At 38.6% G+C, this 15587-nt stretch overlaps 2 protein-coding genes and 1 long non-coding RNA gene across 7 annotated transcripts in view; 2 read left to right on the forward strand and 1 right to left on the reverse strand.

Annotated features, from left to right (window-relative positions):
- Window positions 1–3518: 3518 nt before the first annotated feature.
- Window positions 3519–4385, reverse strand: LOC114914699 (uncharacterized). The gene is made up of 2 exons (XR_003802314.2): window positions 4021–4385; window positions 3519–3937 (listed from the first exon to the last, which is right to left on the reverse strand). It is a non-coding gene; the product is annotated as an uncharacterized lncRNA (long non-coding RNA).
- Window positions 4386–7068: 2683 nt separating this feature from the next.
- On the forward strand, window positions 7069–10803 carry LOC105054755 (uncharacterized). The gene is made up of 2 exons (XM_010936345.3): window positions 7069–7354; window positions 7580–10803. Exon 2 carries the CDS (start codon window positions 7584–7586, stop codon window positions 10665–10667), a length of 3084 nt encoding a protein of 1027 aa, XP_010934647.1. The 5' UTR covers window positions 7069–7354; window positions 7580–7583; the 3' UTR covers window positions 10668–10803.
- A 520-nt stretch (window positions 10804–11323) lies between these two features.
- The window catches only part of LOC114914680 (uncharacterized), a 30309-nt gene continuing 26045 nt past the window's right edge, over window positions 11324–15587 (forward strand). For 2 of the 5 annotated variants that reach the window (XM_073247127.1, XM_073247128.1), the window contains exons 1-2: window positions 11324–11354; window positions 15287–15398. The gene's annotated coding sequence lies outside the window, so the exon portion shown is untranslated. The remainder of the gene's footprint in view (window positions 11355–15286; window positions 15399–15587) is intronic. The other 3 variants (XM_029267510.2, XM_073247126.1, XM_029267511.2) reach the window with 3 other exon arrangements.

Raw genomic sequence — 15587 nt, forward strand, 5'->3', positions numbered from 1 at the left:
TTTGAGCTAGATCTAGGCCGGACAAAACATTAACCCGAGCCAGGTCCGAGGAAAACAATTGTCTTAACCGCCACCACGTTTGCAAAAGCCAAGAATCCTAGTTTTCAATATTTTTTTTAAAAAAATAATTTGGCTATCATTTACACCACTCAAACTTCATTGTTTGAAAGAGCTTGCGAGGTTGGGCTGGCTCTTGGCTGGACTTATATTTTATTTTGAACAAGTTGTAATTGAGTTGGCTTAATCTTATATGAGTTCAACTCGAGCTAAGATTTTTATTGTAGATCTTCATCTCGATTTTGATCAGATATGTCCTCATCATCGGCTGAGAAATTATGGAAGTCGGACTTCAACAGTCGGAAAAAATTAATAGGGGCCACATGAACGGTAGCTCAAATTTCATCTCTAATCAAGGTGTTCACCTCAATATAGTCGAAGTATGTTCAGATCGGCCCGAGCTAACCTACACCTACGGCACACAGCAGGCCCCATTGACGAAATTCACTCCATTTTTGATTTAGCAAAATTCAGATAAAGGAAGAATGTCTCCATGATCATTTAGAAAAATTCGGATGAGGAAGAATGTCTCTACGATTATTTGGGAAAGTTCAGATAAAGAATAATGTCTTCATGATTGAGTCACTCCCCAAAAGAAAAGAACTCCTACCAACCTAATCTATATGCAGTAATCGAGGATCGGCCCAAGACTCCAAGGCGTGCACAATTCTAATTCCTCCTCTATAAATAGAAGGGCGTGGGGACTCCCAAAATAAGTTCTCAACTCCTATTTTCTTCTTCTCGTTATTCTTCATCTCCTGACTTGAGCGTCAGAGAGCTCTTACTGAAAAATACTCTGACAAAATTTTTTTCAGATTTTCGAGTCAAAGCTCAGATAGCGTCTTCAGCGTATATCATCATCTCGTCTGTCCGACTTCAAGCATAGGCACTAGGTGCAATAGTTTTTCAATTCAATTTAAGCTCAGGCCGACCTTAATCAAATTTATCTAGCCTGTGTTTCCCCTCTTTTCATCACTAGTTCTAGTGTAGGGTAAGAAAGATGAAAAAGGTTGTTAAGTAGGGCGGCGTCGGGTTTGGGTTTGGGTCAGGATGGGATAAATTGATCAAAAAATCTAAAGGCACAACCCATTCGTTAAAGGGGTTGCGAAACCTGTCTACCTATGGGACTAGTTAGGTCAACATGAAGACCTACTCAGGTTCTTTTGAGCAGGTCTTTTAGTGGGCCCACTACAATGATTTTAGATATTTACAAATATAGATTTAACCAATCTCATTTAAGTTGTTGTAAAGGTTCAAATCCATGATTTTTATAGAATTTTAGGCCAATCATTCAAATAGTACCTAAACGGGTTGTAAAACTTGTCTAATTATAAGACTAGTTAGGTCAATATAAACTCATAATTTGATTAAAGCAAAAATCAACCCTTCTTATAACGTGTCAGTTTCAAGTTGGATTTTTAAAGTCTATTTATTTGGAGATAAATATCATTAAAAAGTTGATCAACTTTCTCATCAACCAATTTATCCATATTCTCATACTATTTAAGATGGATAAGTTACTTTTTCATGAGCAGTATTTATCCATGAAATTAAAAAAATCTTACCCAGTTACGGAGCGGCTAAATCATTTTTCTATCAACTGAAAAAAAATCTCTTTAATTCATTCATAATATATCCTTAACCTTATAGTAGTAATATAATATAATATAATATATCATATCATATTATATTATATTATTATAGTATTATATAATATATTATAATATAATATAATATATTATTATAATATATTATAACTAGCATAGTGGCCGGACGATGTCCGACTCTATTGATTTTACAAATATGAAAGAATAGCCACCACAATAATAGATTTTAATATAAAACAAACTATAAATATAATAATTTAATTTCAATTTAATTGGAGTAAATAGAAAAATAAATGAAACATTCAAAATAATAATTTAGATCAAAATGAATTAAAACGATAAAATTATTTTAAAATTAATAATTCATGATATTTAGAATGTAGTATGTATGGTGAACTATGGAGAATATAATGGTCGGTCTTTCACTTATTTTTTTCTCCCTCGAAACAGTGTTGTTTTATCCAAAAATATATCTGCTTTCCGGCAAAATGGCATAAATCAATTTGTTTTTGACACCAAAATACTATTTCAATTTGTTATTCCTTATATTATGGTTTGAATTGGATGCTATCCATTTGATGAAAATCATGCTTATACACTAGCTGGTACATGTTGAACGCTATGTTGCCTTCTGATTTTTTGTACATCACCATCCTGTAAATCACGCATTAAATCGATGGTAATGACTTTTATGAAAAGTCTTTCACTAAGTTAATAATGTGGCATGGCTTTTATATATATATATATATATATATTTTATCTTTTTGTATCTGTATCTTGAGTCCACACGTGTGCTCATAATTTCATTTGGTTTTACAGATTTTATTTTTTTATTGAAAGATGAATTGCTGTATAATGGATCTAACTTTTAGACGGTCAGAAAATTGATTAGCGTACCTCCAAGTTTTTATCTATAGCGGGTATATGATGGCTCGGAAGGGAAACCAACAAAGAAATGGTCTAAATCGTGATGGACTTAAATACCAAAATGTAGTTTCAGAGATGGTGAATAAAGAAAATCTAAAATCACATGATGGGAAGATTGCTGAAGAAGAACCATCAAGTAGTCCTCAAGGGAGCGAAAACAATGCCTAGGGAAGTGGTAAGAAAAACAAGCAGAGATCTACCGGTGTTTTTGGCAGAGGGAAGTCAGATGATACCAACCCAAATTTACCACAAACAATGATACATCAAGTAGAATAAGAGATCCTGCTGGAAGTGGCTTGTCATCGGGTGCTTCTGGATCAAAAGGAAACAATGAAATGATACTTACTGCTTATTGTTGTTGAACTACTTATGAATTCCTTTCTTTTATCATCTGGTTACTCTTTTTGCAACTGAATTGTGTGCTTATTCGGGAAAGGATGTGGCTGCACTCTGGCATTTTGGGAGCACTTGCTGGTGAGAGAACAACTACTGAAGTCTTCAAGTGGAGTTGACCTTGTTTAGCTAGTGAGAATAGTTATTCGAAGTACAGAAGGCACAAATTTCTTCAATCAAAAAATGACCATAGTTTGTTTTCTTTATTAATCTTTAAAGCTGGGAAGAATTGCTTGAGTGTTGAAAGAGGCAAAGCCAAGATTTGATTCAGCTGACATTAAACTAACGGTAGGGGTGTGCCTGTTGAAAATATGATGGAAAATAGCAGTCTTTACATCCCTATGACATATTAACTTGATATTACCTTGCTGTCATAGGAGACAAACCATAAGTATCAAGCCTTCTAAACCCCATCCAGTATCAGCACATAAGTTCTTCACCCCTCAACAGAGATTCTTATATGTATTCTTTCTCTTTTTTGCTTTCAATACCTTAATTAACTTGGAACCAAAAGCAATGAAGAAAAACAAAAGATGTTCAAGTACACACAATGTCCTTGTTAAATGATAAGCTAATACTACAACTGAATATTGAACATCAAAAGATTACAAAATGCTTTCATTAAAGCATATTTCTTTAATTTTTATGAACGCTAATGACCAACTTGAAATTTTCTCATATTACAGTAATCCTAAAACCAAAAGAAAACACCAGGGCTGCCTTCAGCTTATTGAACATAGCAGCATTAACTTGCAACACTAAAAAAATCTAATTTCAGTACCGAAGAAGCCTTGAGAATATATTTATACTGGCTTCTAACGCTGACAGGTACAAAGGCACAGAAACCATTCAATTCACCCAGCTCCCTTTGCAGCAGACTTCCTCAACCAGTACTGCTGAAACCTCTGCTTTGCATACTCCATGTAATTGAAGTCAATGTCATTGACACGTTCCTACAGATTAATGAATCGAAAAGGTTGAAACCAAATTCCAAGAAGCAAGAGCCCAACCGAACAGGAAAGCAGACAGAAGTGACCTTGGGAAATCAACGGGACCTTGGAGAGGTTCTCGACGTCATTGGCGGAGCTCTGGTAGACGCTGATCCTGAGGTTGCAGTCGCCGGCCGGGAAGACGGTGCTCCTCCACCGGCACACGGTGGAGTGCTCGCCCCCTCGCTCCACGACGTCCGACTCCGCGCTGCCGCGGCCGCCCTAGTTAGAAGGTGTGTCATCGCCGAAAGGACGGCCGTCGCAGCCTGCCGGAGCTCCGGGATGGAGGATGAGGCTGCGGCAAAAGAGGAGGAGGAGGAAGAAATCGGCTCAGTGGAGGGGGTCTGCTGTGGCTTCATCCGACTGGTTGGCTTGTGTTATCTCCTTCACGGGAAAATAGAGGAAAACGGAGAAATATTGAGTCATGTTTATCGCTTTACCATAGATACGTAGATAACACGTGGCGTTTTAAGGGATTATCCTATAATCTTAATCTTAATTGTCAACAGAAAGTATCACCCTAAAGCCTGTTATTGCTATTACTGTTACTAGCTTAGAACATGTGCAATACACAACGTATAATTATTTTTTAAAATAATATTTTTATAAATTAAAAATTTAATATAATATAAAAAATATCATAGATGATATCAAATATTTTAAATAAAAATATAAATTTAAATTATTTAAACAACATGATAATAAGAAGTAACACAATCATTTCTATTTTTTGTTGATAGAAAAATCGTTTCTTGAATCAATATTTTCAGTATCAGTTATTTCAAAATCCTCATCATTAAGTAGAATACGACCATCTATTTGTATCCCATACACATCTCTTTTCTTCATAGTTGTCTCAATAATAAGAATTTTATTCTCGTCTACTTTAATCTACAAAAAAAAATTTAGTTATCAATTATTAGAATAAAATATATAAATATAATCATCCATATATAAAAGAATAAAAATATATCACTCATAATAGATTTTTCTTGATTTCTCTTGTCTTCTGATTCATTGCATGCATCATTCGAAACTATTTTAAGAACAATGTAGCTTAATCTTTCTTTGAAATTGTATTTATCAACTTTAATTTAAAAGATTTAATTTTTATATTTTTTTAATTTTTTAAAAAATAATAGAATTATCGTCTTTTTGTAAGAAGAAAAATATGACTCATGCACAGTGCATGGAGTTCAATTTTTTTTTAATCATTTACGATCCGTGTGATCTCATCATTTCATCGCATGGAGAAAGAGAAGTGAAGTGAAGGGCATGAGAAAATATTAAAAAGCTGAAGCCGTACCCCCCTCTTTTACTGTGTATTTCAATTTGATATTTCCATACAATTTTTATGTAGAAGAAAGATCTACCATCCAAGGTTTCCATAAAACAATTACACCCACCCACTTCATATGCATAGCAATTTATACGAGGACTTCTCATATTTGACACCTCCAAATCCTCTTCACCCTTCCCTCGTCCGTTTACCAAATGTGATACTCCAAAACATTCTCTTTTCTCTTTTTAGCTTCTTTGATGGCTGAACAAGGTTGGAGCCAAATAAGGTTGGAGAGCTGAAGCGAGAGCTAATGCATTTGCTGAATGGGGCAAATCGAGGCTTCTAGGCATCCAGCGAGATGTGGGTGGAGATCGTGGAGGTCATCAGTCAGTTGGAGGCCAAGAACCTTACTCCCGCTCCCATCAAGGCCCTCACCCTCCTCAACGGCTTTACATGTGGCTCCTCTTACTTCATCTGTAACCTAACCACCACCGCCTGGGTCAAGATCCCACCCCCACGAGATTATCACCCAGCTAGAGGCTAGGAACCCCACTCTTGCTCCCATCGAAGCCCTCATCCTCTTCAATGGCTTAACATGTGCCCCCTCCTACTTCGTCTATAACCCGACCACCGTCGCCTGGGCCGAGATCCCACCTTCGCCTTTTTTTTCTATTTTTTAGGGCTATAGGAGCATTTATCGAGGCCATCACCTTCTTTTTTTTTTTTTTCCAAACCTCCCACGGTTCCACCTGAATAAGACTTGGAATGAAAAAAATAGAGGAGGCGTCGGGGAGTAAACTAAATGAAGACCTACTCCGATCCTCCCACAGTTTCACTCCATGTGGCAAAAAGCCTCTGATCCCCGCCTCATCCTTCCCCTCCCCCCGCACGATCCCACGTTCCTCGCCGTCCCTCTCCCCTTTCCTTCCCCCTCTCCTGTAGCACCCAGCCCCCATCGCCTCCATGCAGACCCTAACCATGATACAATTCTTTTTTTCTTTTTTTATGGTTGGAGGGTGATGCCAGAGTCGAGATGGGTGCCAAGGGCCGCACAATCGGAGCCGGTGAGGAAGCGCAGCGATGTCGGAGAGGATGAGAGAAGAGGAGGAGATGAGGGAGGAACACGTTGTGAGAGTTTTTTTTTTGCCAAAGCATGAATTGCGTTCAAAAAATTTTCTCCGCTTTTCCCAGAACCTCAGTGCTACATGTCTCCCTCTTCCTCTCCCTAATAAACCACGTGTCAAATGGAGGCTTCTCCATTGAGAGGTCTCTATTTTAATATATATATATATATTAAATTATATAAATATATTTTAATATAATAATATAGTAATATATTATATTATATTATTATATATAATAATATTATATAATATATTATAATAAAATAATAAATATAAAAATAATATTATATTATATTATATAATAGTTTTTATATAATAAAAATATTATGTGAAATATGGATATATTTTAATAATTTATTTAGAAAATTAATAATGCAAAAGAACGTGAGTAATAAATTTTCAAATTATTTTTTTAATACATAAAAAAATATAAATAAATTATTTTTATTTAAATATTATTTAAAAAATATTTATTTAAAAAATATATATATTATAAATTTTTTATCTTCAAAAGAGCGGAACCTTTGTTCCCGTCAACAATTGCCACCCCATCAGTTCCTCTCTCCGGCGTCTTCTTGGATCGGCCCGGGCCCTCCTGTTTCAATGAGCCCAGGCTAGGTGCACAAAGACTTTCTCAATCGGAGTGTCTCTCTGTCCGGCCCCAAATATACTGAGGCTTTTGCTTCTAGCTCGAAGCCCACCCGTTGGACTAACCCTCCTCTTCCTCTTTTCTCCTCTCTCTCTCTCTCTTTCTCTCCCTCCCCTTCCTTGCTCCCCACGAAACCCTACGGCTCCTCCACTCCATCGCCGACGCCGACCGTCAGATAATAGAATGATCTCCGACCTCCGACGGCGAATCTCGACTCCGCGATACTGCCGTCTTCTCCTCTTCTTTGTCCCAATCCCTTAATCGCTTCACACACCTCCTCCAGACTCCAATCGAGTGTTGAGAACGGTCGGAAGAGTCCAAATAAGGTGACTCTTGCCTTCTATCTCTTACTCCTCTTTCTCTCCCCTACTCTTTTCTTAGTTTTTGTCTTGCGTTGCTGTTAATTCTGTTAAACCCTCGAAGATTGGTCGATCCGGGCCTTGGGAATAGATTATATTCAAACCAGCCATCAGCTGGTAGTTTTCACCTTATCATCAATCAATTTGAGATTTTTTTTTTTTTCCTGCTTTCGATTGATTTTGATTGGGCAGTAGGATGGGGGAAGCAGCCTGCCGGACTATCCGAAACATTTGCATCCTTGCCCATGTCGATCACGGCAAGACAACCCTCGCGGACCATCTCATCGCCGCCGGTGGCGGCGGCGTCCTCCACCCGAAGCTCGCCGGGCGGCTGCGATTCATGGACTACCTTGACGAGGAACAGCGGCGGGCTATCACGATGAAGAGCTCTTCCATTGCTCTCCGATACAAAGACTTCTCAATCAACCTCATCGACTCCCCTGGGCATATGGATTTCTGCAGCGAGGTCTCCACTGCCGCACGGCTGAGTGATGGAGCCTTAATTCTAGTCGATGCGGTGGAAGGTGTTCACATACAAACCCATGCAGTTCTACGACAAGCCTGGGTAGAAAAGCTGACTCCTTGTCTGGTTTTAAATAAGATTGATAGGCTGATCTCAGAGCTTAAATTGAGTCCCATGGAAGCTTATAATAGATTGCAGAGGATTGTTCATGAAGTTAATGGAATTGTGAGCGCCTATAAGTCAGAAAAATATCTTTCCGATGTTGACTCCCTTCTTGCAGGGTCGGCCGGCGAGGTAGATCAGGAACTGGTGGAGGATGATGAGGAGGACATGTTCCAACCCCTGAAAGGGAATGTGGCCTTTGTCTGTGCATTGGACGGGTGGGGATTTTGTCTCAGCCAATTTGCAGAGTTTTATGCATCAAAACTGGGAGCTAGCACGACTGCGTTGCTGAAGGGATTATGGGGCCCTCGATATTATAACACAAAGACAATGATGATTGTGGGAAAGAAGGGAATGGAAGGTGTTAGCAAGGACCCACAGCCTATGTTTGTGCAGTTTGTCCTCAGGCCTCTCTGGCAGGTCTATCAGGCAGCTCTTGAGGAAGATGGAGACAAAAGGATGCTTGATAAGGTCATTAAGACTTTCAATTTGTCCATCCCACCTCGTGAGCTCCAAAATAAGGACCCAAGGGTTGTGCTCCAGGCTGTCATGAGTCGGTGGCTTCCGCTTTCTGATTCTATTCTGTCAATGGTAGTCAAGTGCATGCCTGATCCTCACTCTGCTCAGTCTGCTCGGATTTCTCGATTGCTTCCTCAGAGAGAGTTTATGGTGGATGATGCTGGCCTTAGCTCTGATGTGATAGCCGATGCAGAACATGTGAGGAAATGTGTTGAGGCCTGTGACTCTAGTAGTGATGCTCCATGTGTGGCATTTGTTTCCAAGATGTTTGCTGTTCCTTATAAGATGCTTCCACAAAGGGGTCCAAATGGAGAAGCACTGAACAATCAGCCTACAGGTGAAGGTGGTGAATTGGAGGAGTGCTTTCTTGCATTTGCTAGGATTTTCAGTGGTGTCCTTCATTCAGGGCAGAAGGTTTTTGTGCTCTCTGCTTTATATGATCCATTGAAAGGCGAATCCATGCAGAGGCATGTTCAAGAAGCAGAGCTTCAGCATTTATATTTGATGATGGGTCAAGGTCTGAAACCAGTTTTCTCTGCTAGTGCAGGCAATGTGGTGGCAATTCAGGGCTTGGGACAGCATATTTTGAAGAGTGCGACTCTCTCATCGACTAGAAATTGTTGGCCTTTCTCCAGCATGGTGTTTCAAGTGGCGCCTACTCTTAGAGTGGCTATTGAGCCTTCAGATCCAGCTGATATGGGTGCACTTATGAGGGGGTTGAGGCTTCTTAATCGTGCAGACCCTTTTGTAGAGGTTACAGTCTCCTCTAGAGGTGAGCAGGTGCTTGCAGCTGCAGGAGAGGTCCATCTGGAGAGATGTATAAAGGATCTCAAGGAAAGATTTGCCAAGGTGAGCTTGGAAGTTTCACCTCCTCTTGTCTCATATAAAGAGACCATTGAAGGGGAAAGTTTTGCTTTATTAGAGAATTCAAAGGCATTATTCAGTGGCACTGAACATGTTGAAAAAACTACTCCAAATGGAAGGTGTATCATAAGGGTACAAGTAATGAAACTTCCAGGTGCTTTAACAAAAGTTCTTGAGGATAGTGCTGATATTCTGGGTGATATTATAGAAGGCAAGTCAGGAAAGGGAAATGGAAGCTTGAACTCAAATACTCTGGTCGATGATGGTGATTCTGTTGCGACACTTAGAAAACACATTATTGATGCTATAGAAAGTGAAGTAGAATCTCTTTCTGTACAAGTTGATAAAGAAAGGGCTGAAAAGTATAGAAAAATGTGGTATCAATTTCTTCAGAGGATATGGTCACTTGGGCCCAGGCAGGTTGGGCCAAATATCCTTCTTATTCCAGATATGAAAGTGGGTAACCTTGATAATTTCAGCCAGGGCCAGAAAGGTATTCTCATACGTGGTTCTTGTGATGTTTCTAGAAGACTTGGGTTTTTGGATGTAGAAACTGATGATACCATTGCAAGTGTTGAAGAATCAAAAGAAGAAACCGAATCGCTGTATGTGGAAGCTGAGGCTCTTAAGAGTAGCATCGTATCAGGCTTTCAATTAGCCACAGCAGCTGGGCCTCTATGTGATGAACCTTTATGGGGTCTGGCATTTCTTGTGGAACCTTACATCTTTCCTGATAGCTCTGAAACTGCCCATCTGCCTGACCAGTATGGTATCTTCAGTGGGCAAGTGATGACAGCTGTGAAGGAAGCTTGTAAGGCAGCTGTGCTACAAAACAAGCCAAGGCTTGTCGAAGCAATGTACTTTTGTGAGTTAAATACACCCACAGAATACTTAGGTTCCATGTATGCAGTTCTTGCAAGGAGGCGGGCTAGAGTGTTGAAAGAAGAGATGCAAGAAGGGTCTGCCTTGTTTACTGTGCATGCCTATGTACCAGTTGCTGAAAGCTTGGGATTTGCAGATGAGCTTAGGAGATGGACTTCAGGTGCAGCCAGTGCACTGCTTGTTCTTAGCCATTGGGAAGCACTATCAGAAGATCCTTTCTTTGTTCCAAAGACGGAGGAGGAGATTGAAGAATTCGGAGATGGTTCCAGTGTCCTTCCAAACTTAGCAAGGAAGCTTATGAATTCTGTGAGGCGGAGGAAAGGCCTTCCTGTGGAGGAAAAGGTTGTTCAGCATGCAACAAAGCAGAGGACATTGGCCAGGAAGGTGTAATTGTAATTTAGCATTGAGATACAAATTATTATGTTTTGAACTATACACAAGCAAATTATTTAATCATGTAATAGTGATCAAACTCATTTTTCTTGCCAAGTTAAATAAGAGAAAATTTACTTATGCTTTATGATCATGTGATCTTGATTTCAAAAAAGATGGATAATTTTGAAAAAATTATATCATGGTTTTTCCTCTCTTGGGTTTACAATATCTTGATTTGGCAATATTATTCTGGAATCATCCTAACATGAACAGCAAACACAGATCTGGCTTCCGAGGTTATACTTTTCTTGTTCATCCTTTTGTTTCTTCTTTGATATTGTAATTAAAATGTTCCTGCAAAATGGAATTCTGAGCTTGAAATCATTTTTGAACACCTTCCATATATAAAATTTCATTCCTAGTTTGAAGTTAAAAATTTATCAACAAAGGCCACAGGTTCCATCAATGCAATCTCATTGAATAAAATGCCTTGTCAAAATTTACATTTAGTGTGGCTCAACCCTTTTTCTCAATCATTTTATCTAATGTGAAAATTCATTAGATTCTGCTATTTAAAAAATTAGTCTATTTACTTATGGTGTCACATTTGATTCTAGTAAAACCTTTTGGTGATTCAGCTGGGTAATTTTTGAACTTATGCTTGGCTCCACAAAAAGCTTGGACAGTGAACATGCCTGTCAGGTATGGTTGAACCTCTGACTTTTTTTGCTGCGTAGAAAGCTTTATTGACAAAGCTATAGAAACTTATATGAACGAGAGAGAAAAATGCCTTTGTCTTTTTATAATATGTTTCCATGTGACAAAATGTTAGTCTATTCATAATCCTGACAAGGTAATAAGATTTTAGTCTTTCCATATTTTCTATTGGATTTAGATCTTATATTTATAATAGATCTTCTTTAGCAACAAAAGAATTGGAAAAGAAAGTAGTCTGGAGGCAAAAGCTCAATAATAGTTGAGTATAAAGAAAACATTTGATCTATCTGCAGTTCTTTTTTGCAAGGCAGAGTTAATAATGTTTTCTTATGTTTAGCATGTTTTAAAGAATTGAAAGAAGTGAAAATTTAATGAACATGGAGTATCAGAAATTAAGAAGTAACCTCTTGATGTGAACTAAAATAGAGAGAAATAAGAAAGGTAGGTGACAAAAAAACTACTCAGACTAATATAGCAGGGCAGCACAAATATTTAGCTAACACAAGTAGGCAGCCAAATTTAGCCCAGGATTCAAGATTTCCCAGAAAACTAAGGATAATACCTAAGCCTGTAGCTTCCCAGATCTGTCCAGTGGATAGAACAGTGCCGCAGACTGGCTTCGTGTGCAGCAATGTAGCAAAGAGGGACCCCCGAGAGCAAAAGCTGCCTTGGCATCAACCCCTCAAAACCCGAGCTCCAATGCTTAAAACCCTTCAGCTAGGTGAAGCTCCAACGCTTTGGAAGCTTTGTCTGAAAAGATACAAGAGCCAAAGACTAGCTAAGAGAAGCTAAAATTGGAAATCAAATTTTTCATGTAACTCCCTTTCAACTAGTAATTGCAAAGCACTCGAAATGTTGGTCTCTTCTCAAGAGTTGACTAGGGATTCAAAAAGTACTCCAGATATGGGCCCAACTAAAGCTAACCAGGACCCAGCACCCAAGATAATGACAAAACTATCCCTGATCACAAACTGAAATTCTGGGGGCTCAAAATACTAATTAGGGCTCAAAAAGATACTTGCTGTTTGCATCATTCCTGCCGGTTTAGAAAGAGCTTGACTCCATGCAAGCGTTTGACTTGGCAGCCCTACATGAGCCTTCATCTAGCTTCATGTACTCTTTTTCACTGCCATTCTGAGTGTTCACCACACATATATCTTCCACTGTACCAAGATTCAAGATTTTCCAGAAAACCAAGGATGATACCTGACCCATGTAGCTTCTTAGGTCTGTAAAGCAGATAGAACAGTGCATAGGCTAGCATCATGCACAGAGATGAAGCAACGAGGGGACTGAGAGTTGTCACAAGATCGCTCCTCAAAACCCAAGCTCCTAATGCTTGAAATACTCCAGCTAGGTGAAGCTTCAGCACTCTGAAAGCTTTCTCTAGAAAAATACAGCAACAAAAGATCCAAAATAGAGAACGAATCCCCAAATGTTGGTCCCATCTTAAGAAGTGGATTGGGGACTGAAAAAATACTCCAGATATGGGCCAACTGAACCTGACCTGGACCCAGCACCCAAAATGATAAAACTACCCTGATCACAAACTACTGGTTTATGTACATGCATACAAAAGATGCTTGCCGTTTGAATCATTCCTGCCGGGCTAAGAGGAGCTTGCCTCTGTGCGAGTATTTGCCTTAGCAACCCTATGCAAGTCTTCATCTAGCTTCATGAACTCTTCTTCACTAATTCAAGTGCTGTCCCAAAGTGGCTTGTTCTTCCATTTAACTAAGAATATGAATTAAGTGTCATTCTGAGTGTTCACTACACATATCTTCCACTCTCTATTTCTTCCTTCTTTCCTGAATCAATTTGTTGCCTTCACCTTTTTGAGAGTTCTCATGGCCTCCAAACCATCATGATAATTATACAGATCAGCCACATAAAAAAATAGGTGAGATTGCAAACCCATCTGGTAGTTCAACTTCATGAGCATTTTGTCCAAGTTTCTTCAGCACTGACATGGCCTGATCTTTTTTCTGATTCAATATATGATGAGTGCCAATAGGAACCCTTTCCAGGCATAGGGAAACTCAAGTCACCCACATGAAATGCTGTGTTGCCAATGTTTGTCTCTAGTTCCTTGTACTTTTGATGACTGACGGCGAACTTCCTCTTGAATTTCTAAAATGGATTCAGCTAGTTCTTCGAGATCATCATTTTACTTGCCTCAGTATCTACAAAACCCTTGGGTGCCCATCCACAGATAGTCTTGAATGGAGATGTTCCAACATACCTATTAATCAAATCATTGTAGCCAAATTCAGCTTGCAGTAGAACCCTGTCCCATTGCTTTATCTAGCCCCTAACTGAGCTCCTAAGTAACTTGCCAAGGTTTGATCAACATTTTCAGTCTTAACCATTGTTTTGTGGTTGAAAAAATGTATACTACAAGTTAGTATGCATCATCTTTGACAAGGTCCTTCAAAAATAGCTAAGAAACTTCCGATCCTGATCAGAGGTAGTGGTCCTAGCTAATCTATGCAATTTGACTTCCTCCACATGTGAAGCATCTGAACTCTTGCAGCAGCAAATAAAATGAGCGATTTTGGAGAGACAGTTAATGATAACATATATGGAATCCATATTTCCTAGCTGTCTGTGGCAATACCAGCTCAAAATCCATAGAGATGTCCACCATGGTGCTTCCAGTATCAGTAGAGGAAGGTGCAAACTTGTATTTTGATGCTGCCCCTTTGAAGTTTTGATTCTCAAATATTTGAGCAAATATAAGTCAATTTGCTTTTCTTCTGTGTCTTTGTTTGAAATGATAAAATCATTTTTATGTTTATATGATTTAATCAAGTTGCCACATTTGGGTAAGGTTATGTGTTTGAAGGAAGATCCATTTTAAACTTTGGAAGATCCATTTTAAGCTTTGGTGTAAGAGGGCCCTTTTGTTCAGAGTGCAGGTTGATACTTGAGTGGTTGGTGAATACTTTCTGAGGTGGTATCTTTTTTATTGTCTGATCCATGGTTGTTAAGGGTTCTAAATTGTTGATTGTTCTGGGTGGTTTGGAATTCTACTCTGTAGAAGTCGGAAAAAGGATAATGTACTTATAGTTTGTCTTTTTGCCTTATTTCTTTGGAGGGCCTGTGTATATGGGTAGGTTGGGGATGTTAAGCATAGGCTAAGTTGGATGTCCTCTTTTCTTTCCAACCACTAAGTCAGTCTATCAATTAGTTGGATCACAACAAGGTATAAAATACTGGTATCAATACCCATGTTTATTTGTAGCTGTATGAATTGTTATGGGGTCTGGTACCTGTATTTTAGACCTTGAGTGCTGGAGTGTCAAATTGAAATGCAAAACCGACAAGCACTGAAACACATTCAATAATTTTCCCATTTTGGATAATTATTGTACTCCAGTCTTTTAATTAGTTGAGTGACAATAGGTTATTTTAGCTTATTGTAGCAAAAGCTGCTTGGAATTTTTGATAAAAAATTTTAGACTTTCCAAAACTGATATCATTTATATGGGATAAGACTTTCATGTTAATGTTGAGGTATTATCAACTAGCAAGGAGATGGTTATGCGAATATTATAAACTTTTTCACTTGTTCCGTTGTCTTAGAAATGTCATGCTAAGAGCTGTGTTCCTCTGCACAAACTGTTCAGCACAACATTTACATGAAGATACCAGGATCATTAAGCCATTTATTAACTTTTTTTCATATTAAATCCTTTTACAAGATCTTCCAAGAGATTTCATTTGTAGTTGATCATAGTTGCTAAGTGCAACATACATAGTTTGAATTCATAGGAAATTTTTTGTCTATAGTAAGCTAGTGCAGTAAGTTGAGCTATCACTTTTCTCTGCCTTATTTTTGCTCACTTTGCTAGACACTCCTGCAATAATTGTCCTGAATCTGTGCTCATCTTAGGAAATTCTGGCTGTCTTCCCAGACTATTGCCTGTTCATGTTTGCAACTAAATCAACTAAGGATGCTGACTATTGTCCGATCATGTTTGCAAGCTAAAGCTACTAAGCATGCTGACTCTAGCTGAGACAAACAAGGTATTGATACATTCACCTTTGCTGTATTTCTTATTTTATCAATATTGAAATGCTTTTATTCTTAAATGCTTACTGTGTCATGACTTCAGTGGTAACTGCAAGCACAGTAACTTTAAGGGTTTGTAATTTTAGCATGTGGGTTGAGGATCGGCTCCATGGCTCCGACTGATTTATTACTTTCTCTTTTTA

The sequence above is a fragment of the Elaeis guineensis genome, chromosome 12 (assembly GCF_000442705.2).
Source record: "Elaeis guineensis isolate ETL-2024a chromosome 12, EG11, whole genome shotgun sequence".
Classification (NCBI taxonomy): domain Eukaryota; kingdom Viridiplantae; phylum Streptophyta; class Magnoliopsida; order Arecales; family Arecaceae; genus Elaeis; species Elaeis guineensis.

Coding starts and splice junctions, on each gene's coding strand:
- LOC105054755 (XM_010936345.3), top strand. CDS start 7,584: ATGGGGGAAGCAGCCTGCCGGACTATCCGAAACATTTGCATCCTTGCC.